Raw genomic sequence first — 26,508 nt, 5'->3', positions numbered from 1 at the left:
TTTTGCACAGCAGTTGAGAGTAAATGAAATTTCAGATGCACATTTCTTCTTCTGTCCCTTCTGCTGTGTGAAACTGCAGAGTAACTGGAAAGGACTGATAGATTAGAGGGGGACCCTTCAGAGGAGGGGGAAAACCTGAAAATTCTCCGTATTGTTCCCAGACAAGGTAATGTTAGTACACGAACATGTAGGATAGCAAGAACGTTGCTTCCCTCATCATTTTTTGTTCTCTCCACACCCCTTTCACATGTCCAGGGGAAAGACGAGGGCTTGTAGCTGCTCCACTGCAGTAACCAAGTGCCTCACGGTGATGTTCTCTGCTCTGCACTAGATCTTTTGCAGGTAACGGGGAAAAGTTAGGATCTGGGTTTCCCACAGTTCTGCTAATTTTATGCTCTGTGTCGCTGTTTACCTTCCTTTTCTGAAATACACCATTTTGGTGCTGTAGCAAGGAGATGCCCTGAACCATGTGGGTGTAGTTCTTAGCACTTGGGAGTTTTACAGCAATCAGATGTGTGCTCCTGCCAAGGAAATTGAGAAGATGAATATAATGTAAGTGTCTCGGATTGATGGTGGCACTGTGGCACTGGGAAAGCTCAGGTGTGGGAGCAGTGCAGCACAGCATTCATGGCTGGGCATGCCCTTTACATGGGCAGCAGACTCTGCTGTCTCAGGCACCAGAGGTGGAGGGGATTTGCCCGACAGCCCCATGCCTTCACACCTCTGCGGGAAAAACGGGCTTTGCACTTCCCAGCTTGTCGGGGAGCTGGAGCATCTCGACAAACGTGTCAGTCTGGTAGCCCGACGCCGGGGAGGGAACCCGTGGGGACTGGCACAGCTGGGCTGAGCCCTCGCCCTGGAGCTGGGCACAGCAGCGGAGCGGAGCGAGCTGCGGCCGGGAGAGAGACCTCCGCCTCGGGGACACCCCACCGGGGAGAGGGGGAGCCTGCCAGGCTGCGGGGAGAAGGGAGCACGGAGAAGACGAAAGTCGCTGTGCGGCGTGTCCCTCCTCGGGGCTGGGGAGGGGCACTCGCTGCTGGCGGCTGTAATAAGGGGACCAAGGAGAGACTGCGGAGACCACCGAGTGCGAGGGGGAGCAGCGCAGGAAGCCCAGCGGGGGGTCTGCCTCTCGAACCGGGTCCCACCGCGAGTGGGGACCAGTCTCGGGGCTTCCCCACGCCGTCGGATGCTCAGAACCCCTCACGTCGCACCGACCGGGTTGGAGGAGGAGGAGGAGACCGGGTGCTTTCACTCCTGCTGACTGCAGAGGCTGAGGCAAAAGAAAAAGGAGGAGGGGAATAAAAAGTAAAGAGGGGGGAGAGAGTGAAAGAAAACTAAGCCCAGCTTTTGCCGGTGCTGCTTGGATTGGATCTGGTTTGAGTTTCCTCTCTGCTGGCTTGTGCAGCAAGAAAGGAGGAGTGGGGGGAAGTAACTCCTCAGTCTTCCTCTGAAGCTTAAGCAAATGTGCTGCTGCCTGCGCTGGCGGGGAACTGCCCTGGGTGCAGTTGCCTCGCAGTCTATTGCTCTCAATTACTAAAGAATTGCCTGGACTTCTCGAGGACCTGGAGGAAAAAGACATCACTTCACAGACCTGATAGTTGCTCAGTGCCTGTAGACTTGACACATTTTGGTTTTTTCCTAGGGGATCCTTTTTTAAAATTATTTTTCTCCTCTGTTTTTTAGAACAGCATTTGCTTGAGTGTGTGGCATTGAAATCCATTGCTTTGTTAACAACTTTGGGAGATATTTTTAAAAACTTTTTCCCCCCCTCTTCTGTTTTCTTTGCAAAAAAAAAAAAAAAAAAAAAAGGCAAAAAAAGAAAGGATAATCATTTTGGGGGAGGGGAGATGTTCGTGCTGATGTGGAATAAGTGCTCCTGCTGTCTCCTCTTACTAGCCGCGGTCCTGATCGTGGAGAGCTCCCAGCTAGACAGCTCCAGCTCCAAGGTGAACTCCATCAAGTCCACCCTGATGGGGGAGGCTCCAACTCTGGCAACCAACAGATCTGCAGGCATCCACCAGGGACTGATGCTTGCTAGCAGTAAGAAGGGCAAAATGCTAGAGCAGATGGGAAAACCTCCCAAGCACTATCACCGGCAAGGAGAGGTAGGACATCGCTTCATTGCTCAAGTGTCTGTCCATCTGTGTGCTATATGCGAATAATTGCTGGTCTTCCCCTCACATTGTTTTCAGAGCTTTAAAGTGTTGAATTAATTAATTTACTTTATCAGGGTTGTCTGGGACGATATCATCTCATAACTGGTGTTAAGAACTGTGGGACCATATCATCTCATAGTTGGTGTTAAGAACTCTGCAAGTGAGAGGTGGGAGGTTTTAAACCATTCGTCTTTCTCTGCAGGGTTAATAACTGATGGAAGAAAGAGCAATCTAAAAAATTATTATCTTCAGCATTTCTTTGTTTGACTCCTTCAAAGGGCTGCTAGAAGTAAAAAAAAAGAAATTTCTTGTTAACTCTCAGACAGTAAATGAGTTGAATTTGAATAGGTGAGGAAAATTTGAGCATGAAGTAAAAAACTGTTCACAGCAACGAAACAAACTTGGTTTTAAAAATCACACCCAGCAAATTGATCTGGTAAAAAAGCATGATGCCCCAGTGGTATAGTTTAAGGTACAGTTATTTGCTTAATATGACAGGAAACAAATTCTAGGTTTTTTTCCAGAATATTCTTCATTGTTTGTGGGAATTTTCTTTGGTTATGAGAGTTTGAATGTAAAGAAGAGAGAAAAGATTAGAGAAACTTTATGGAAAAAAAAAAAGACCCTGACTTGCTTGTGCAGTCTTCTTTTGTCTCTACCCTGCCTGCAAACTTGGAAGTCTGATAAAAAATAGTCTTCATTCAGCTATCTTTTGGGTAAACTATAAGGCAGCATTTTAAGCTATCAGTCCTCTTCTTCCCTCTCAAATCTTGACTTGGATGATACGCATGCTGTACATTGTGACGGTTGAAGGAGGTAGACTTCTGCAGAAAATACAGATTTTATACTATTGGGTATTATTAGGATCTCTAAATACAGCTGCTTTTCATAAGCAACAGTGTAGCAGCAAGGGAGCTGCCAACATTCAGCACTAAAAAGGCAAAATACTCAATGCCTGAAGGGTCTGTATCTTGCTTACATTTTCCTTAAAGCAGAAGAGAAAATGAAAATTCAAGTAATTCACTGAATTTGCTGAAGTGTTTCACATCAGTTTCCTAATAATTGAATGTTATCATTTGGTTTTATGTGCAGGCGTAATAACAGTAGTGGTAGTTTTGGTTTTTGTGTGTGAGAAATTTGCTTTTAAAATCCTCCAAGCTTTCTTTCCCTAGCCACTCAATTGTTTTATAATTTACCCAGAATTTGGTTGCCTCTCCTTACCTCTCAGCAAAGTTTAGTAACAGATGCTGTAATGAAGTTTCATATTACTAAAGTACTGTGCTCTTTTCTACTTCGCATTGTAACAATTGCTATGTTGAATCACCTTCAGGAAATAGAGGAGCCCAATACACCTTCTTATATGTTCTTCTCGGATTTTCTTTCGTTTTCTATGTATTCACAAAAGGTCAGTGTACAAGTCCTAGTTTTCCACTGAGTGCTATCAGTCTCATGAGTTTTGTGAGGCTGTGCTGTACAGCCTTTTGCCTTTTCGGGAGGTCTTGCCACCCTGCCCTATGTACATCATCCTCAGCACTTCAAGGTGTATTCAGTGCAATGTAATCAGTAATTGATTATAATTCACCCAATTCCTGAAAAAACAAGTTGTACTGCCCACCAGTGGCATTTGCAAGATTTGCCCCTAACTGGCCAACCTGGACTGGGATTTGCTGGGGACTTCTGGTTACTGGCTAGAACTCACAAGGCACACTTCAAGTGAGAGACAGCACTGTAAGTATCTGTAGTGGTAGAAGAGATGTCATGCATGTTAACATGTCGTGTTTGTAGCACAACCAAAGACCCCCAGAGAACTGGTGGCTTTGACTCCCAGGGAGTGAGGACTGACCTCTCATCAAGGCCTGTCAGCACTCATTTCACCCTCTCTCTCTGAGACTCCATGCCCGGATCCTGCATGGCCTCACACAGATGTATGTGAAAATGACACAGATTTGATCCCAATAATTGTAGATGCCACTTTCGGCCACCCATCTGAAGCAACACAGTTAAAACAGAATTGCAATAAAAAGAAGAAAAGGCAAGTAAAGACAAGAAAACAAAGAGAAAGAGAAAAGAAGAGAAGAGAAAAGGAAAAAAAGAAAAGAAAAAAGAAAAGCAAAAAGAAAAGAAAAAAAAGAAAAGAAAAAAAGGAAAAGAGAAGAAAAGAGAAGAGAAGAGAAGAGAAGAGAAGAGAAGAGAAAAGAAAAGAGAAAAGAGTGTCTTTTGTGATGTTTTCTCTTTGGTGATACTTCCAGTTGCAGGGTTGGTAAGCCCCTGCATTTTTTAACAACGGTGTCATGTATATCAACCAATTGAGACATGACATTTTCATAATCTTTTTTAAAGTACTCTCTTATTAAGTTAGTGCTTGATTTGTTTAGATTATGGGACTTTGCACTGAAGTTTACCATGCCACTTGCAAAAGAACAGGCATATGCTTTTCTTTCTAAAATGATCTGTTGAATTAGTGAAATTTATAATTTCTCAAGAGTATCTTTTATAACTTGGCAACACTAAGTGGTGAGTTGAGTGTCTTGCTTACAAACTAGGAAATAGTTTTAGTAAGGACCAAGGATATACAAGTTAAAGGAAAATTAATAAAATTTTGCTATATTGACAGCTTCGATCTGTGCTTTCAAATCTGCACATACACGTACTGAAAATCAGAGTGCTCTCACCAAAACTGATGAAAGGACCATCATCCCGTAACCTATTTGCTTTTCAGTTACGTTAATTCTCAGGACTGGGACTAAGTTGGGAGTTTTAATCAGCAATAAATCAATGGATACAATAGTTCATGGCTTATCTACAGTGCTGATGTATTTCAGCTGGTAGTTACAGTGCTTCTGCCCAGAAAGGGAAGATCCAGCACTCCTTTGTCGGGCAAAGTTCCAGTTCAAATTCATGAAAATACATGAGCAAAGCAAGCTGATCCGGCTTGCAGAGAGACTAGCAGGGCAAATGTGGATTTTAGTAAGACACTTTTATGTCTTTCTAAGGAATATTATTTATTTTCTATTCTTATTCCCTTTACTGCCTTGGATCAGCAGTGAATGAGAAGCACTGATGTGCTAAATCGGTGAGATTTCGCTCTCTTCACTGTTCTTCACTGTTCTTCACTGTCTCTCCTGTTTTCCCCTTTCTGCAAACTGTTAATGTTTTCCCATTTCACAGAGAATCAGAAAGTATCTACAGCATTTGCACAAGGGAAAAATATGCTCAGAAATAGACTAACAGTGCATGTTAGTCTAGGTTACTTTGGGGGGTTCAGTATTTTATATTGTCTGCCATGAATTTCCTTTCAAAACTTGATTTAGAGAAATGGCTTCTAGGGACATCTAACATGGTAGTGTAACCTCTCTGGGAAATTGTTCTGGATATATCATCTCTCTAGATAATTATGATACAGTGAATAGGTTCATAATTGGCAATGAAGTTGAATTAATTTTTCTGCGTGTTAGCTGTAGCTTCCACTGTGTTTGGGTAACCTCTCCCATGTGAATGCTCTAGCTCAACGACAGAGATGTAACTTGAAAGGAAAAATCCCACATATTGTAGCTGTGACTGAAAAGAATAGCCATTCCATAGATTCCTAGTTAATGGCTCTGTAGCCTCTTTAACTCACTTCACCATCTTTTGACTTCTTGCCTCTGGATTATAGTCCCCTCTCTCCTCTGAGGCTTGTTCCCTCTGTCAGTGCTGGGGTTTGCACTCCTTCACATTCACCCACCTTTAATGATCTAGTAGGCTGTGACCTACCAAACTTTATTTTTAACTGTTCTCCTTCTTCAGTCCATGGGTGCTATTATCTTTTGCCCTTTCCATGTCCTGGCCACAAGCCATTGCTTCAGCTTTTTCCCCAGCCAGATGTGTCTCTTATTCCCTTTGCTGCTGCATAGCTGTTTGGGTTTGTGCTTCTCATTGGAACTGCCCCTCCCTCTGTGCACATGATGGGAGCAGCAGCAATAAAGGGAAGAACTGGGACAGCCAGGAGAAAGGACCAGCACAACTGTGGGGCTGACTAAGAAATAATGTGGTTTGGAAAAGGGAGAGAGGAGTGAAAAGCTGGGTCAAGTTTTAACATGGCAGAGGTGCAATAGCTGGCTATCAGATAAGCCTTAGTATTCCAAATACACTTGATTTAATGTTAAAAATGCATTTATTCTTTTTAAACTCCATTGCAGCTTGAGCTAAGAGTTTTGAGACCAGAGAAGCCAAACCAAAGAGGCATTAATTCAAATCACTAATTTGATACTGATCTCATACCTATTAACACATGGACATACGTGTGTTTCTTGGACAGGATGTAGTTACCCACAAAGACTTGCTAGAAAATGTTTGGATGATGCTTTTAGCAAGTAAAACAGCATGAGATGTAGTAATTGAATGCAGTGCCCTGACAATGTTACAATAAAATGTACCAAAGACACAAAAAATGTAACCACAATATCTTAAATAGCTAGTAACCAAGACAGTATAAATTATTTCTCCATGGCATTAAAAATAAATTAATTGCAATACCTAGAAATTACATCCAGCAATAGCTGCCTTTTTTTTTTTTTAATTAAAAAAATAAATACAGAATCTAAATCTGCAGAGGTCATCAGAGAATCTATTCTTTGCTCTTGCTGTTTGTTAGAAATCTGGGAGACGTACTAGTTTAGTGGCAGCAGTCTTGCTAAATAACCGAGTGGCTGGTCTCTTAATTGCAAAAATGAGATGCAGAGTATTATTTCCTTCCCGGGTCATGCTTGGTGTTCCCTTCAAAGTGTTATTATTAATTGACTTCTTAATACAGAGCAAAGGCTCCCTTTAAAGTAGCTTTACTACAACTATTTCCTATTAACTTTGCAACAATGTTTAGAAATTTTCTCCAACTCTCTTGTGCTGCTGGGTGTGCAAGTACTTAGGAAGAGTTAGTTTCTGTCTGGAAAGTCTGTCAGAGTTTAAGAGTGACACAAAAGATGATGAAGCATGATTACATTTTGCCCTCAGAAAAGTGAGTCTGATTAACTCATTATGTTTGATTAACTGATACTTTGCAGATGCAAATATAGCACAAGTTTAATTTTGATTTTAATTATCTCAACACCGGATGCATCTTGCAAGCACTTCATATCTCATGGTTTGTCAACTGAGCCTTTGGTCCTTTTACAGTTGTACTTACAAATGCATCATCCTGGAAATGTCATTTAGGAGGAATTTAACTTTGCAAAGGAGGAGTCCCATGAAGCTTCTGCTTCTGTTTGCTTTTTGAGCACTGCTTTCCTCTCCAGGTTTTGTATACCTGTTAATTTTTTTGATTATATCCAAATATGTCTTATATAGATGTAAAAATGTTAATTTGGAGAACACCTTCAAAGCAGAGAGCTCCCTTTCCACAATCCCTATCAAGATCTGCTACCCCCCAAATGCACACACTGGTCGTGGCTGGCAAGAGTCAGGGGGTGGTACACTAGACTTGGATCCAGCAGCTCCTGCGTGACCCACTATTGCCACGTGGCTTGTCACCATGTCCCGATGCTGTGGAGCTTCATGTCGGTTTTAGCACTCCAGTCACGAAAATTTTATGATAGATTTGAAGATGTTAATTTTATATGACACTACAGAAATGGTGAAGAAAGCTAGAAGCCATCATTCTGCTATTCCTGGATTTGTAAAACTCCAGGTGTATTAAGAATTTTAGGGTTTGGGTTTTATTTTAGTGACTGAGGATAATTCTTTTAAAATCTTTGTCTTTCGTTACTATGTTCTAGGCTGTGTTTCTAGTACCTTTAGGTTGAAACCAGCTTTTATGAGCTCCATATCCATGGGTATGAGAGATCAACACAAAAGCCAAAAGATCAGAAGGTTTGTTTCTTTTTCTTTTAAAATTAGTTTTGCCTTCAAAAGTCTTAATTTTCATTCAAGAACATCAACCTTCATCTCTTCTTTTTTTCATCAAGTATAGGATATGTAATGACAGTGTGTGCCCCAAACCATCACTTTTCTTCAGTGAAATTTTTCCCTTTTGGATTGAAGGGCAGATTTATTTTAATAGAAAATTTCATGAACACTAGCAATTTTCAAATTGCAATGAAATGTGAAAATAGGTGAATTTATTATACTTCCAAGCTAATCGCAGAATCCTTTGCTCTGGAACGAGCTCCATAAAGTAGTGTCAGGGGGAGAGTGAGATGGCTTAAAAGTATACACATGTTCATACTAAATGACTAAAGCACAGCAATCTTCATAAAATAGTGAGTTTTGCTCATCTTAGTTACAGTTTTCTTGGGATCGGCCTTGAATCCATCTATGATTTATACACTTGTGTTCACAGAAACAAAACTTGAATTATGAAAATAAATGGATATAAACAGACAGTGGGAACATGGAGTCCACTCATTCAGCAGCTATTTTGTTCTTACTAACGGAAAGAGCAGGGCAGTGCTACAAAAAGAAAAAAAAAGCTTAAAAGTTGTTGGGTTTTCCCCCTCAAAGCACATAAGCACACAGTTCAGCCCCTTGGGACTTTCTCAAAGCTTAGCTTTGATATGATTGAATTTTCATATGCATGGTAATGAATCTTTGAGACATGCATGTTGCACATGTGTAGTGCAAATGGCACTGGTTTACCATTTTTAGCAGTAAGCAAAGACAGACTGTTCTGCACATGCTCGGGAATGAGGTGTTGCTTCACTCTGCAAGCCCTCTGCCTCATTCTCTGTGCATCATGTAAGTGTGAACCAGGCTGTGCATGCTTTTAAAAGCATATTTATCGGTCCACTGAATGAGAGGACAGGGTTCAGTTCTACGTGTTTTGGCAGCTTGCCTTGAGTAAAGCAGTGACTTGTTGTCAGCATGATTTCTTCTCTGCAAGTCTGAAGTGCCTATAGTGGAGATCTCCTAAAGAAATTGGGAAGAAAATACATTTATGTTGCAGCAGGAAACTTTTATTCTTGGAATCTTGTTCTTAACTAGAACAGCATCAGAGGAAGTAATGAATCTGATGGGGAAAGAACTCCTTTACTTTTCCTTTTGCACAAAGCAAGGCAGCTTCCAGAATTGGGTTGTGGGGGGCTTTTTTGGTGTTTTTTTTTTTTTTTCTGTATATTCCTACAGAAAATGGTGCATCTCTTCTTGACAGTCTGAAAAGATACTAAACTGGACATTTTACTGTAAAACAAGGTCTATGGAAGGAAGGGAGAGAACTGTATGTAAAGCACTAGCAGAAATGCAAAATGCTAAGCCTAAATAATGTAGTTGGCATTAACTTAGTTCAATTCATTTTCAGAAGTATCAGAAAGATTTAGTCTGTGTCAAAAATTAAAAAAAAAAAGGGGCATTGACAGATGTGTTACCATCTTGTATTTGACCCTTTTGCTTTCATTTGACTTGATTTTGTTTTGGTTGTTGCTTTTAGTTTGTTGTTGGTTGTTTTTTGTTTGTTTGGTTGTTTTTTTGTTTTTGTTTTTGTTTTTGTTTTAATTTCAAAACTCTAGTGTTTCATGAAGTACAACCACAGTACTCTGGATGGTCAGCATCAAGAGCCATGGGCTGGCATAACATTTGTCTTTGCAGAGTGTCTCTTCAGTAACAGCTGAGTGAAAAATGGCCAAATGAAGCTTCTGTTGGCCTGTCCTGTCCTCTCAGGGCTGGTACATACTGCAGAGCTTGCCATATTTCTTTTATTCTTTTCTTTCGGCTTGAAAATGAGAAAGCAGAGCCTGCCTCCTATCCAGTTCATTGTGAATTTCCTGGGAGACTCAGGATGTTGTTTCTATCCTAAAAAAAAAAAGTTTGTGTTTCTCTCTATCCTTTGGGGCTCTAGGTTGCCCAGGACACAGAGACTGAGCTGTGTCTTTTCCTGTGTGTACTGGCTGCTGGATACTTTCCTTTCAAACATCATCTCCCCTGTCATTCTTCAGGAAGAAGGGAAGGAGAGAGGAGATGTCAAATTGTCGTGTTTTACCAGACCTATTATTCTTAAATTTCAGTTTCTCATCCACTCAGGTAGCAATAATGATACCATCTGAGTCACATAACCAATCATTATGTGTGAGCTGAACACTATGGGGTTGCCCAGTGAGACTGAATGTTGTGCTTCCAGACCCTTTCAGTTCCCGTTACTCCCCAAAGACTAAATTTACAATGTATATTATTCATAACCAAATCCTGTAGTGGGGAGAGAGAGTGAGTGTAGATCAGAACCGAAAAATGGAAATTTTGGGAACCAAGGAAGGACTGGGAAACCAGGAGGTTGGCATCCTCTCTCCACACTTTCTCCAGGGTGGAGCTAGATGTTGTTGCCTCATGTGTCATCTTACAGGTAAAGGGGAAAACTGCCTAGGCTTAAAAGTCTATTTTATATTTTGGTGGTAGTACTAAACTACTTAGCTGCATAAAATGTTTTTGTAATTGTTTAAATAAATACAGAGTTTTAAAAATGCTCTTTAGGAATGCTTGTAAACGCCTGTGCTTGGTTTTGTCCCCATTGTTATCTTCCAGACATCCCAAGAAAATAGTTTTTTAACAAGAAGAATCCTCTGGAAATTACTTTCTGAGGGGGTCCTGGCCACAGCAGCTGCAACAAATTGCAACTGAATTTCAGTCCCAATTGTTTTTTATTGCTAAAAGGATAAGTGACCAAGTGAATACTTGTATTATAGCTTCATGACAATTTATTAAGTATCAAATTGTAGTGTGTGATGTTGTCTAACCAGAAGATTAAGGTTTTCTCTGTGGAGGGAAATTTCTCTCAGACTTTGTACCACTGCTTAAACTGAAAGAGGCTGGGAAATTTTTGCCAATCCCAAACTGTTCTGTGGTTAGGCTGACCTAGGGTTTTCCTTCTGCTGAGGCCTTCGTGCTGGGGCCTGGTCAGTGATGCCAGCGCAAGCAGAGTTATAACCAGCACGAGGCAGACGAGAAGAGAAGTCACGGCACTGCAATCCAATGCGTGCTGATCCGCTCCCCCGCTGCGTAAACAAGACTACAGGGGGCATTTTCTGAGCAAGATGTTTTTTAGTAGCAGCATAGCTTCAGCATAACTCAGATTATGCTAATTGGGAAGCATTTTGGGGATGATTTTCCAAAAAAAGCAACACAGAGTCCAGGAGGGACAATAAAAGATGCAGCAAAATCTCAGGATGGTACAGGCTGCTTCCTTGTGCCTTTCAGCAGGATATGCCAGCTGGAAAGGGGTTGCAGGTCTGCTTGCCTTCCCCTCAACCTCTCTGCTCTAACTTTGAGGCCATTAGGGAGGTTGCCTCGTTCTCCAGGCATGCTGGCCTCACTTGTCACTGCTGTATGTTTGGGATTTGGGTTTGGTTTTGTCCATTACAGTTGCAAGGATGATGCCTTCTCTTAAACACTGTCCTCTTAAGTTATCAGTGAAGGATAGATATGAGAATATTTATTACAGGAACACATGTGCACTGCAGGTGTGAAGGGAACTCTTAAACTGTTTATGAGTGCACAAAGCCCCACGAACAAAGAAGGCAGAAAAAAATGTCATTTTAAGGAAAAATATGTTTTAAGGCCCTGTTAAAAAATAAAGCCAAAAAGCACTAATAGCAAATGGGCTACAGATTGTCTGTGTAACAGGGATTAGCACTCTGAAAATCTTCCATTTTTCTGAACAGACATGTACCACAGACAGTCCCAGTTAGCCGAGATACCACTCAACAACAGAGAGGGTATCTGCTTTCAGGCTCTTGTCGCAGAGAGTTACCCACAACATCCTCCTCCAATACGAACAAACAGATGAGTAGGATAGCACTGTCTTAACTCTGTTTAAAGGTTTGAGATGACTAGAAGTCAGGGCGTCTATTGTATGAATAGGTATGATAGTGGGGTGTGAGTCCTAGGTCTGGAGTGCAGCTGTCACTCTTGAGTTTGGTGAGACTGAGGTCTATTTTAGAGCTAAAGGATCGGAACAGAAGGATCAAGGATGGCTAAAATGAGAGAAAACACATTATCTTCTGTAACAGCCATGTAATGATGTCTTGTTTGGAACAGCTTTCAAGTACATCGAGGGTAACATCCTTAATGGTCATGACAATTCAGTACCCCCCAAAAAGTGATGTAAATCACTCCCCTCCAGCACTGTTTTCCAGCAGATGCACCAAAAGAATTTGGCCACAGACACAAGTTCAAGCTGTGAAATTCTACACTTCAGCTCCTTATTTTGTAAAATGTGCTGTTTCATTGCCCTTCTTATCCAAGAAGTGCCACACACTTCTGCACAGAAAGGTCTGGCCCTGTTTATAGATAGGATGAATTTGAAGTGTATTTATGTACCTAAGTCCTTGAATGTTTTCAGTGGGAATTAGGTTCTGCATGCATTTAGGGAGTGGGATCATGGCCTTTTCCACACAGGAGAGAAATTCAGCTCAGAGGAAATTGTCTGTCTGAGACTCCTGCAGTGCGATGCATGCTCAGGGACAAGGACTTCTCTTTCAACACCTGTATGAGATAGTCTGAGTTTGGTTGTCAGAATAATTTGTTATAATTATTGTTACAGAAAACTTAAATCAGAAGAATTTATACTGTTCCATCAACGATGAAATAATTATATGAAAGGTCAGGGATGCATCTGTATCTAATGTACCGAACACAGTTGCTCTGGCCTTTCTGTATGGGTTTCAATCTTCATGAAGAGTAACCCTTTTCTTAAACCAACATCTTTTTTTTTTTTTTTTTTGGTGTAAAACTGGACAAGGATGCAGAGATGTTGCAAGCAGAGCTGTAGTGCTTGTCTTTAATGAGCCTCTTCCTGACCCACCCTATGTAAAGCAGTTGACACATCATGTGTTGTGCAGCTGGGACAGCTACTCTGGCACATGTATCTAATATATGAACATTTTGACTTTGGCCTTTTGGAAGCACCGGTCCCATGCTGTTCTCTGGAGCTGTGTTTAAGTAATTTCCCAGATACTGTGGATATAGTGGCGGTAGGAGCAAAAGCTGAAGTGGAATTCACCAGTTCAGATTTAGCTGATTCTGTGAAAACAGATTGCACAACAGAGACTGACACTCAGTTTCTGGATTTGATTCTTTCTTTCCTTGGTTTGACCTCCAAGTGCTCCTTCTCTCTGTTGGTCAGTATTTGGTTCTCAACTGGTAGAGTGAGTGTGTGTATGTGTGTGTGGGGGGGTTATTTGGGATTTTTTGGCGGTTCTTGTTTTACTTTTACAATCTAGCCCTTTAAATTCCAATTTTACCCCTTGGCTGAAGGGCAAACCAGTTTCTGTGAGATAGCATCTGTAGAGCTTGAAGGGCTGCTTGGGTGGCGCAGGGCTGAAATTCAGCCAGGGTGATCCACACTGCTGAAACAGTAGGAGCAGACAAGGCCAACCATGAACACAGTTCATGTGCTGTCAGTGGTACAATGCCTGTGTGTGTTACTGCGGTACCAGGAGCTTGACTGCTCCTGATACTGTTGACTTAACTTTGTACTTGTATACTTTAACCATTTGTTAGTAAAATATCACACTGCTTTTACTTTTGATCCCCTTCTGTCCTAAATGCCCCTAATGACAGACAATTAGTTGAAAAATCAGCTACTAGAAGACATTTTGTGAACATTTGCTTCTTCTGAAGTTCATTTTAAGAATATCTTTCACCTGAGTATTTTTCAGAACAAAAAAATCTCTAACACTTTTCTGTCTCGATAAAACGTGTGAGGCTGAGGCTTCCCTCTTCCTCCCAGCCTACCTCAAAAAATACCCTCTCAATACTCAGCCTTAATCATATATGGAAGTACTATATTAAAGTTAAGGTTTCAAAACAACACACTCCTACCATGCTAATCACGGATCAAAATCAAATTACACCATTTCTGCTCTTCAAATACTTGTTCCAGTGGAGCTGCAGCTCAAATACAAAAACTTTAGGGAAACTGAACTGCCGAGAGATAACCCATTTCATAACTGATTAGAATAACTAGTAACTGATCAAAAGTACTGCCAGGTTTCACGGTGCAGGGAGGCTGTCAGCAAAGTTTCACATAATGTATAATAGTTTCAGGACTAATGCTGTTCAATTTATTCTCAAATGTTCTGGAAAATGGGGGACTAGTGAGGCACAGAAGTTTCTACCAAAATGTATTCAGACCTTAAGTAAGAACTTAAATGGTCCATAAAGAGTTGCAGTAAATGCCAGGATACTGAGCATCTGAGAAATAAATCCCATGGGTAAAATTTCATTTCTAGAAGTATAAAGCAATGTACCCAGCATAATATGACGGCAGTTAAGCACATACAGCGATAACCTGTAAATTAGAGTCAATTTAGCCATCTTTAATGGTGAAGCGGCAACAGGGAGACAAAAATTAAAATTATATTAAGAAAATAAAATTCAAATGGAATATCAGGAACTGAAAACAAAACAGAGGGCATTTTTAAACTGTTTCTAATGTCATGGTGCTGAATAACTATCAAAAGATACAAAGGCAGTCAAGATTAAATGGAGAAGGACAGCATGGATGATCAGAATAGCAGAACTACTTTAACACAGGAGAAAGTAAGTAGGGTGCAAAGACTCATCTTGGAAAAGGGATGCCCAGTGGGAGAACAGGACAGAGAGATATAAAGTAACTAAGAGTCAGGAAAAGGTGAATGGGGAGCAATCACTCAGTATTTGCTGTAGAAGAAGAGCCAAAAGCAGACAGTGTGAAATTATCAGCCAGCCAGGAACTACTTTTTCATGTTGTATAGCTCATTGCCACATGATGCTGTGGAAGCCATATGGAACTCCTCAGAGATGAGACAGATGCAGAGATGAGAGATTGCACTGGTAGGTACTAAACTTCCAGCTTCAGATGCATCTAAACTAAACACAGTGGTAAACCAGCCAACTTCAGATGTGTCTGAACTGCTGTTGACTGAAGCTGGGAGAATGCATCTGGGAGAAATCCTTCTGTACTTGTCTATGATCTTACTCCTTTGAGTATTTGCAACTAACAGGATGCTGTCATATTCACTTTGCTCTCATACATTATAGTGACTTTTATGTACTTATTTAGTTTATCATTTTTATCAACATAGAAATCATTAACAATTTATATTTTATCAGTATCATAAATAGCCCAGCTTGTTAACTCAGCTGATCAGGAAACTTAAGCATATCTGGTTCAATGTAAGCATTTGTGTTGTCTTGTTTGCCTCAGTTATGATGTGCATATACAAATATTAGTCAGGCAAAAATTTAACTACTTAGCTGAACTCAACCCTTGGGTTGAGCACTGAGTTTTGTATTCTCTCCAATGCCCATAGACATCAATGTTAATATCCCATGAACTCCAGTGAGGCTTTGTTATCCAGTAAGACTTTTAGTCAAAATGTTAAATAGTCCAAAGAGATTGCTGCAGCAAATGGAAAACGTGACTATATTGAAAAGGAAATGGAAAAATGAAGATATAGACAAAGAGGCTTAGAATAGATTACAAAGTATGTAGGATGCACAAGTCAGGGAGACTTTTCAAAGATTTTTACTACCATTTAGTCAGTTACAGAAGTAAATACCTTAAATTTTCAAAAAAGGGTCAGATTTTCAAGTCATTTATCATTCAGAATGAAGGTTTTGGGTTTTGGGAGGTCTTTTTGCTTTCCTTTGTTATTTCCCTGAGTGTTTTCTTTGCTCATGAGTAAATTCTTCCCTCACAAATTATCATTACACACAAGGCTGAGTATCTTTAAATGTTTGGAAATTCCAATGTTTCCGAAGTTGTTACGATTTTGATGGAAACTACTCTCGTGTCAGGGAAGCATAGGGTCAGTGGGCTCTTTCTACAAATTGATACAGAAAGCTGAGGACAAAGAGCAACTCAGGATTACAGTCAAACAACCCAAGAATCTCTGATTTTATCTTTCAAGTCTATTTGTCCAAAGATTTTAGAAGCCTAAATGAAAGTCACAATGTTATAAGTGTTGGCATGTGCGTGTGTGTGTGTTGTCTTTCCCTATGTGTGTGTGCGTGTGTGTGTCTTTCCCTGCTTTCACTAGATCCTCCTCTGCATCAGGCAAAAGTGGGAGTTTGCTGAGTGTAAAAAATATTGTGTTTCCTCCACTGCTTTCCCCTAGCAGCAGTCTCTGGTTACCATCTCTCACTAAATGAGTATCGATAGTATTAAAAAAAAATGTTTAAACCTCTCCTTTGATCTCCTCTTCCACCTGCAAACTCCAAACCAGTTAAAAGCCATGGTTAACACACATGTTTAAAGTACCTTGGCATTCAGATCTGGATTCCAACCACCCAGGTTCAGTAAAAAACTTGGCAGAGCCACTGCCTCTCCACTGGGCTTGAGAGCAAGATGTGATGTCTTGTTACTTGAGTCACAAGTGAAGAGACTTGTCGCATTTATCACTAATGCAGTACAAGATTTTTGGCAGATGTGACCAAGTCCAGTCTGCTCCTTCCTTTAAAGAAGATGTAGAAAAGAACTTGCTATCCTAAACTTGTCTGCTTGTTGAAATCTCTGATTTTGGCACCATTTTTGCTAGGAAAAAAAACCAAACCAACCCAACTAGTGATGTGTATTTTTTCATTCTGCTGTTTTTGTGCATACAGCATATCGGCTCTCAGAGCACACTGCTTTTAATGGCAGGGGATACAGTATTTACAAGGGTGACAAATGCATTGTTGGTTGGTTGGTGGTTCTTTGGTTTTTTTCAGGCTAATGTGAGGTTGTCAGGTCCCTTTCACAGTTTTAGGTACATAGTCTGATATTTTTAAACTGAGCTTCCAGCAATACTTATAGTTTGTAGCTGGAAGGCACTGGGGGCTTAGTCACTTTTGAAAGTCAAGCCACTCCTCTAGATGTCTAGAGAAAGCCTGGGCCATAGCTCCACTCCATTGTCTGTGTCAGTTCTCATTTCAGCATTTTCACAAATTAATCAAAAACTTCCAATAAAAAAATAACGCATCCCTTCTATACTGATGGGGTCATGAATGGAGACATTCCTAAGGCTTTTTCAGCCTGTGCACTGTCAGCTGCCCAAGCCAATTCTGTTCTGCATTACCTGGCAATAAAAACATTGTTTTGCAACTTTCATCTTGATACCACAGCATTGCTGTTGCTGTTAGAAATGCACTGGTGAGACCAACATGGATTTGGGTTGTGCAGGTTGGTTTTGATTTTGTAATGCTATTTTTCTTGATAAAAAAAAAAAAGATCATTTAGAAAATGATCTTTTTTAGAAAATGATCTTTTTTAGAAAAATGATCATTTAGAAAATGAGACCTAATTAGAAATAAGAAGTAGACACTGAAATTTGCTTGATTTGGAGCAGAATTCCACCTCTTCTTTCATGAAAGGCATCTAGCCAGGTCTATGTGATTCAGAAAGACTTTCTACATAGGCAAAAAAAAGTATTTTAAATGCAGTGTCATATTACCCTCATGTATTATTAATATTAAAGGATGCAGAATCACAAGTTAAACTGAAATAGAAAGCTGAGTCTTTCAAACAGTCGTAAGTGCACAAAGCATCGGAGAAAGAGTGGAATTGCCTTCCCAAGATGGTTCACTGTTTCGTGAGCATAAATTTACCCGAATATAATGAAACTTGCTTCAAGAGCTGTATTTAATGGATGACTATCTCATTCAGAAGCATGAAGGGACCACTTAATTCACCCATGAGTGGAACCTATGACTTTCAGCATAATGTTTGGTTGGCTCAGTCATCAGTTATACTAAACTTCTGTGGCATTGATTTCAAAAACTTGTTGTCCGTTGTATGCTATCTGAATTTCCTCATTACGTAAAATGCTCTTCTCTGAAACAAATATATGATATTTTAAGGAATTCAAAACATTTGGAAAATGACAACATAGACCACCAATCCAAACATTTACACAATGGAGAGTATTTTCAGAGAAGACAAACACAGAAGAAGTTAAATGTCATGAAGCTTAATAGGAGGTACACAGGTTGAAAATGATACTGTTTAAATCGATGTTTCTTTAAACAGTAGTTTTTCTAAACTTGACTTGGGAATATTTGTTTTTAAAAGATGCATACTTGACATATTTTCTACTTTTGGCACTCTTTTTTGACAAAAATATTCTGCTTCCAGGATTCCTGGAAATGTCAGAACTTAGGGAGTGTTTTTAGTGCTTAAAAGGAAACAGAAAAAAATGTAATGGAAACTGTAGTGCTTCATTGAGACTGCTCCATTTTCACATAAAAATTCTTGGAATAAAAAGCCGCTTTTTTCTTTCTAATTGTCTTATGGGGGAAAAAAAGTGGTATTTTCACAATTTGTACAGATTCTAAGCAGGAGAATATCACAATTTATTGCAGATGGGAAGAGTATTGGTTTTAGGAACCTTCATTTGCTCTTGGACCAGCAGGTTACTGCTGCATTCCTTTTCTATTCTTTTCAGCTTTCATGCTCTCTCATCCATCTCTTTTAGATATTATAATAAGCTTTTAAGTGTATAGAAGTTTAAGTTCCCAGAATTCTGAATTAGACTGGAACTCAATTCATCTGACAGACTTTTGAAACTGGGACTGTAATTACCAGTTCATTTAGATACTTAGTGATCATTTAATCTCCCATCTGTATTTCTACTTGCTCACTCACTTTTTAGGCAGTAGAAGTCAGTCAATCTTCAGATCAGAAGCAAATGGAACCCCTCAAGCAGACAAACATTTTCCACCAATATTTTGAAGAAAACAAAAATCTAAATAAATAACCCCCAAGGTTGAAAACAGCCTATTCACCAAACAGTAATTCCACAGGAAAAATAAATGTTCAGCAAAGTGATCTTTCATTTGAAAATTGGATCCAGATTCTACAAACTGAGAAGGGTGAACAACTCTGTCATATGCAGTGCAATGCAGTTTGTCTGCAAAGTATGCTGCCACAAGGTACTAATGTTCTGCTTATGCAGAAGTGCAATCTGAGCAAAAATTAAACAGTTAATCAACAAACTGTTGAAATTATGGTACCATGAATGTTACCCCTCATGAATTACGTACAATTAATGTATATCTACCATCTACCAACTAGTTCAGAAAGATACAATTCAGCACAGATTCGTCTTTCAACACTTCGTTTAGAAAATTAAGATTTCTATTCTTTGAAGAAAGGTAGTAAGACTATTGTGTCTGGAAGGCAACAAAAATGAGTCTTTTGATCAAACTACTGATCAAAGAAGATCAGACACTCAGGTTTATCTTTTGTTCCAAAAAGATTGTTTGTCTTATTGTAGTTCCTTGGTTAAATTCATGATTACTGCTTTTATTTTCTTTTTTCATGAGGAAAAGGATTCACTTCTACTATGCAGCTAACTTCAGTAGTAGTAGTATCTTATCGAGCATGTAGGAAAGTGTGTAGGAGTGTAGGGACTTAATGGCCAGTTATCCTATTAAAATGCAGTGTTATAACTGCTATCTCTTCAAACAGTTTTGTCAATTTGAAATCCAAGGTTCCTTTTCTGGAAAGAAAAATCACTGTAAGCTATTATAACTTGGAAAACCTCATTTTTCCTAAGTTGCACTGATTTTTTTCCACCTATGCAAGTTCTCTGAATTTGAAGGAAATTTCAGCAATACAATACTTTTAAGTTTGTAGTATTTATAAAAGCTAAATCCAGTATCTTTGTGCTCCAGGCTAAGATGACTTTGTGCTTAAATGGACTTAGCAAGTAATCAGTCAGGCTGTGGAAAAAGATTTTAAAAAGGTAAAATACTTTCAGAATTTTAGCCAAGGATATAATTTTAGAGATGGTATAGTAAGGAGAATGTCTCTGGTTTTCCTACTGTAAGAGTATATCCTAATCTGATATATTTTTTTACATTAAATCTGACATATATCTGTATATATATGCATGTATATACTAAGACCATTTATGGTACGTGGATTAAGCAGGAAGGTTTTAATTTATTTTCTGTTGTTTTTACTAATATTCTGCTGTTATTAGAACTGCTTTTGCAAACTCTAGTATCAGGAAAAGCGAAAACATAAAAAAGTTCAAGAAGTTTTGATAAAGACACAAAACCTTCAGCTCTTGTTTGGGAAAAAAACCTTCAAGAAATTAGGTCTCTTGAAAACCAAATTATTGATAATTTAAGTTTCATTTTTCAGTCTTATTCACTGCTCAAAGCACAGCAACTTCCTTTTTCTAAATAGTTTTTGAAGATAAGTTTGGAGTTTGGAATTAAAGTAAAATTATTAAAAAACAGTTTCCTTTAAAAATGGCATTATGTGCTTTCTTATGTATTGTTTTCCAAAGTTTAAATTTAGTCAGCTCACAAACAGGATGAGAATTATTTTATCTTTTGGAGATAAAATCTTTCCTGGGATGAGGCTGTACACTTTTTCTTATTCACTCATTAACAATAATAATTTTTTTGTGATTGTCTTTTGCTCAAGAATTTTGCTTTTGATGTACATGTTAGAGGAGATTTCAGTCATTTAGCTGGATTCAGGTTAATAGGAGTGACAAATGAGTCAAAATATTTACTGTATTAAGGAAATTGAGAAAACAGGTGATTTTAGATGGATCTGATGGGACAATGTAACACAATCCCTTACTTCAGTGAGCTGATTTCAGGTGGATTTACCACAATGCCAAGAAAAAAAATAGTATTTGCCATCCTCTTTCCCCTAATACTGTTGCCTTTTGCTCTCTCTCCCAGTCACTCCATTAAGACTTTGAGGAAAACCAGAAGCAGTGAAAGAATTTCCTGAGCATTTTTGAATCAGAATATGATTCCTATAGAGTTGCAGCTCATCACACTGCCTTCTGTTTTAGGGGAAAGCTAACACAGGTGGCACTAAAGGTGGCTAAGATATATATATTCTGCCCCAAAGGCCTGTTGAAGATAACCTAGCATAAACTAATTTCAACTTGCAGGGACCACTTTGACTTTGACTAGGGTCCCCCAAAAGAAATAATCTTAGTAATAATAAATGCAATATTGATCTTGTATAGCTGTGCAAGAAATCTGCATTGTTAAGTACAATCTAACTATTTCGTACTACTTGAAATACGCCTGTGGAAATTGGTGGGAAATTGCCAATTTCCACCAGCAGAAAATCTAGCCCTGCAAATAACTTTATATTCTTTTAACTCCTCTCATTCCCAAACTAAAACAGCACAAAACAAACCTGCATTAATTATTTACTTGTATAAGTGTGTATCTTGGCATATCTAATATATAGCAGTAGCTAGGGATGCCAGCCAGCCTTCCACATCTCTTCTTGTAAAACTGTATGTCAGTTGAAACTGCCTTATAAGTATGTGTTGTCTTTGTCCTATTCCTCAGCTTTGGAGCCAAATTTTAAAACACGGATATAATGCTTGCTTCCCTGTCTAGACAGATCTCTTAATTGGTGTTTCTGTCTCGTGTTTATCATGAGAACTCATTGGGAAATACAGTTGGTTATATAGAATTATTTCTAAACCACTTCCTACTTGGTAAGGTAAGGATGGGATTGCTGAAATAAAGAAATGTCCATTTGACATGTGGCTTTGTGACTCACTGGGTAAAACTATTCGTGCCATGTGACATCAGTAGGTTTTCAAACTACATCGAGATATTTATTGGCACTGCTGTTTTTGTGGCACGGAGTAAAGGATAAATAGTGTAAAGGAAGAGCTGCTTGATGTTCTTTTACAAGAATTTAAATCCTGTATTTTCCAACAATGTGAATGAGCATGCATTTGAATGCTAAACCAGAAAGGTTTATAGTGCATCTGGTACCTATTTGAATTTTTTAAATGTCTAATTTCTGCTGTGGAAATGGAGGCCAGCTTGAGTTATTTATCGTGGGATGCAGAAGGAAATCATGACCCTTTGCAGGGACATGTTAGAATCCCTGCACCATTCAGCCAGTTTTCTCCTGTCACACCTACTTAAATTTTCAAAAAGAAGCTTTAATGTATTGAGTGTGCTCTGGATCATACTAGTTCTGAGCACTTACAACAGCTTTCAGAGATTGCTGGTGGCTCCCAGAAGATTGTAATTCTAGAAACAGGAGCCTGATGCTAAGCATCACCACCTGTTCTCCATTATTTTCCTTCAGAAGAAAACAATGCAAGTGTAAGATTACATACTAATGGAACCCGTTTTCACTAAATAGGTACATTTGGTCACATGTAATTTGGTGGCCTATTAAAGGAAAAAAGGAAAATAGTATGCTGTTTTCAAAAGGGAGAAGCAAATAAAACTTAAATTAAGAGTTTCCTAACTAGGTTAACTAAACTAAATTCTTACATGGCAGGTATTCCAATAGGCAATATGTAAGTATATACAACATTGCTTGTTGGAATAGCTCTGTTTTTAATTTGATTTGTTGACATATCCTAAAAGACTTTAGAACCTCATTCAGCTCTTTTTAAATCCACTACGGAGCTGCGTTTGAACCTTTCTGACGTTTGCACTAGATTTCTATTTCTACTTCTATTTCTACTTCTTAGAACAATACAGGTCTTGTCTCTAACCAAGGTTTCTCTGCTACCTCTCGGTAGAAAAAATTATAAGCAGATATAACATGGTTATAATGATACTGGCAAATTATGTACTTGCTGTCATATTCTGTTATCATTTGCCATACACCAGAATGGTCCCACGTTATATCTCTCCTATATATTCATATATATTCAGCTAGATAAGCGAATGTTATTTAAAATGAACTCATCAATGCTTTTCTTATATTTTTCAAGCATGGAATTATATGTATGTCTCCCTCTCTTGAAATCCTGATCATGTCAGCATTCATATAGAACCTGTGACAGCTTGGCTGGCTTGCAGTGCTCACCAGTCCTGGTTTTGGATGCAGACCAGTCTCTAAATTGTACCCCTATATCTGCTTCTTAGCACTTTTTGTTGCTGTTTCTCCTTTTGTTAGTATCTTATTCCCAAGACCATTCTAAAAAAGCAGACTTTTTTTTTTAAGAATTTTTTTCCTGCTTGTGATGCTTGGAGATTCTTCGAGAATCCGTGTTAGACTGCTGGTATCATTTCAGTAGTCCTCAAACTCTTCAGCAAAAAGTGGTGGGGTTTTTGAGATAACATGTTTTCTGAAGCATGTTAGTTCCTGTGTTATTCATGGGAAGGCATCCAGCAGGGACCTGTGGAGGAGCAACGTTCTGCACTGAAGTTAGATCTGACAGTAGGTGAGAGCTCTGGCGCTATAAACCTGTGGGTGTTTTCTGTTTCAGCACAAGCAGCCTTATATTCAAAATACAAAGCTCCTTCCTTTAGGACAAAACCTTCAATCAATAATCCTATCAGGATCAAAAGGGCCATGTGTGAAGGACACTCTGTAGCTGCATAAGGTCATTTTCTGGAGTAAGTTTCATGGCTGTATGGAGCAGCCTAAACCTAAGCACTGTCTCAGCCATAACTACCAATGGAGAAAGGCTTAGGATCAAAAAGTAGTCTGGTTTATTCTCTCAGATGTGTTTGTTCTGCAGTACTGAACTGGAGTCTTAACTCTGAAATTGAAACAGGTTTTGCTCAGAGGCAGCAAAGTAGATTTATGGAGTGCTCTACAGCTGCTTTTTCTGAATGCAGTAATGGTCTAATGACATGTATTCATAGACTTGGTTTGTCCGTGAAAGCAGATTATTTAAACTTTGAAAGTGTTTCATTTCAGTCATACAATATGGATTTTTGAGGACATTGTCAGACAATGACATTACTCGGTATACAGATGAGTGGCGTGGATGTGGTGCTTCAGAAAAATTGACAGACATGGTCTTAGCTTTTCCATTAATAAATCTGACCATTTTCATGCCTCTTTTCAAAAGTTTGTCCAAGTTGCTCTAAAATAACTGAAAGTCAATGCTTCCAACTAACACAAAATTTACATTTCAATAGTTTTATGCTGTCAGGTATTGATGACCTGCTCTCTAAGTCTTGACTTATGTTCTAAGTTTGTAATGCGTAAATCTATTTTGAAGCCCAGTGAAACCGTGGGATCACTGTGAGGACTACTCACATTAGGGAGAGATTACAAGATCATGGCTTTTTAGCCTTTTGATTTACCAAGTAACTTTAAATCTTCATTCTGTTTTGTCTGGGAAAGCCCCTTTGTTGACCAGACACAAAATTTTCATTCATTTGCATCAGGTTTTTTCTCACAGAGCAGATAACAGCAATGCTGGATTGAACATCTAAAAGAGCTCTCTGGCAGGGTAGGAGTCTGCACCCAACCCGATGAGTGCTGTACAAATAGCTTTGCTGTTATTCATGTAGCTTGCTAATAAAAACAATGATCTGGGAGAGTCATGAACAGAGTTCTGCCTAATGGAGTCTCATTTAAACAGCAGTTTGCTGCTTCTTTTGAACTTTTCAAGCCTTTCTTGAGTTACACTTGATAGGAATGATAAGGGTACTGCTGCACGTTCCTTAGCAAATCTGTAACGCACAGGGTATTTTTCCATTTAGATGTGTGTGTATTTATGTGAAAGATGGGCCTAGGACAGAATCTCAGTTCCAGACCAGATGTGCTTAGACTTGAAGACTCTAAGATCATTAGCTTGGATTTTTGGTGTATTGTAAACAACTGTGGCTTAGCCATGAGTAAAAAGCAGCTGACACTGAAAAGAAACAAGGAGAGAAGATCAGCAAAGTTTTGTATAAATAGCTGGAAGAGGTGCTGGGGAGGATCCAGGCGTTTGTATTTTGCTCCTAGCATACAGTCCCTACTGGCCATCACTCTACAGACAGCTGGGTTTAAGTGGTGTGACAGATCGTTGCTCTGCTGCTAATGCTGATATTTGTCAGTGCCTTCAATCTCCCTTCGCTGAGTTTTATAGTGAGGACTTAAAAATACGGGAGAGAAATAGGTCAGTGATTGTAAGGTGTGTGTAGACCAACTTTGTCATCTGTTTAACAAAAAATGGACTAAGTGTACTAGCATGTGCTTCTTCCTTTATTTTTCCAGGGCTCATGATCAAGCCTTGTTAATACAACATGAAATAAAATAAGAAATGATTTGAAAACGGGTATTTTAGAGCAGAATTATTATGTTCTCTCAGAATGTACTAGAAAACTGTTGAAATAGCAATGCAGTTGGATTTCATGTTCAAGAAATATTCTGAAGTATACATAGGCCTAACTGATGGACAGTTCACTTGTATGACAGTCTACTGAGGGACTTAGCAGTATCCCTGCTCATACCCTTTCACACAGTCAGCCTGTAGGCTTCAGCATGATTATATTGGTTTAACTGAGAAAAAAAAATCTCTTCTATTGAATAAACCTGGATAAATATATTAGATTAAATCTTTGTGAATACACTATGTGCTATCTAAAACTTGAGTGAAGTATTAAGTAATTCATATACCCTATTGTTGCAGCTCAAGATAGCCTGACACCCTCAAACCAAGAATTTTGACTGATCATTTTAATTATACTGATGTAAATATATGTTTTTCCTTTATGACAAATCTTACCTCTCTGCAATATATATATATATATCCTAGCTGTTAACCCTTTAAGGTAGAGCACTGTCTTGCCTTCAGGCCATGTCCTGAAGCGTCATGTTTAAACGAGGTTTTACTGATTACAGTGAGAACAGTTCACCCAAACGATCGATTATGGCTTTTCAGGAATAAAACCAGTGTTTGCTATGCACCATACCTATGTATGTCCAAAGTAGATTAATTTGTAACAGTGTAACTCTAGCATGGCCTCAGAGAGTCCAGGCTTTCAAGCAGCCTTTATGGGAGTGTTCAGAGCAGCAGTTTCCACAGTGGGAAATGCCTTCTCCTGCAGGCATTGAGAGTGGAGGGACTCATTCCTCCTTCCTTTAGGCTTTGCCACACTCAGCATGTGGAGCGCTAACACCGCTAACACCTGTAAAGCAGGCTGCAGTAGAAGCTGATAGCCTCTGTGCCACTGATACCAGGGAAAATTAATACCAATGAAAATGGCATTTCAGCATTTCAAGGGAGGGGCAGTTCTACCCTGGACAGGGGTCAGAATGTGAAGTTGTAGCAGCAAAGCACTACAAAGGTCATGTAGTCTCTCCTCTCTTCCCTCCCTATGCATGTAGGAAGGCCAGCAAGAGACTGGCCTCAGAAATTATGGAAAAGCTGATGTTTTACCCCTCTCCACTGTATTCTGGTGGTCATTTTCCATGACTCACAGGAAGTTAATTCCTGAATTAATGAGGCAGCAAGTAGCAACAAGGCTATACCCCAGTGCTTCAGTTTAGAGAGCTCCTCTTAGTAGGCAATGTGCTGTTTGCTCCTATCCCATATGATGCTTTGAACTGGCTTCAAGGAAAATGCATCAAATTTAGGAAACACTAACACTTAAACAGTGATAGTTACTTTATGGGCTGATTTTCCTACGTGGGAGAAAGTTCTGAAGACAATGGGAATTGTGCCTTTTTTGAGACTGAGTGGTCTGT

The 26,508-nt window shown here is 39.3% G+C and overlaps 1 protein-coding gene across 1 annotated transcript in view; it reads left to right on the top strand.

The window, feature by feature from the left end:
- The first annotated feature begins 1,222 nt into the window (after positions 1 to 1,222).
- Positions 1,223 to 26,508, top strand: part of DKK2 (dickkopf WNT signaling pathway inhibitor 2) — a 44,433-nt gene continuing 19,147 nt past the window's right edge. The window contains exon 1 of the mRNA XM_027734668.2: positions 1,223 to 2,105. Coding sequence (XP_027590469.1) covers positions 1,848 to 2,105 — 258 coding nt within the window. The 5' untranslated portion in view covers positions 1,223 to 1,847. The remainder of the gene's footprint in view (positions 2,106 to 26,508) is intronic.

Source organism: Pipra filicauda, unplaced genomic scaffold, assembly GCF_003945595.2.
Source record: "Pipra filicauda isolate LSUMZ 115617 unplaced genomic scaffold, ASM394559v2 scaffold17_size4572894_pilon, whole genome shotgun sequence".
Taxonomy (NCBI): Eukaryota; Metazoa; Chordata; class Aves; order Passeriformes; family Pipridae; genus Pipra; species Pipra filicauda.
The sequence above is the reverse complement of the archived record's forward strand: the minus strand, read 5'-3'. Positions and strand labels throughout refer to the sequence as shown.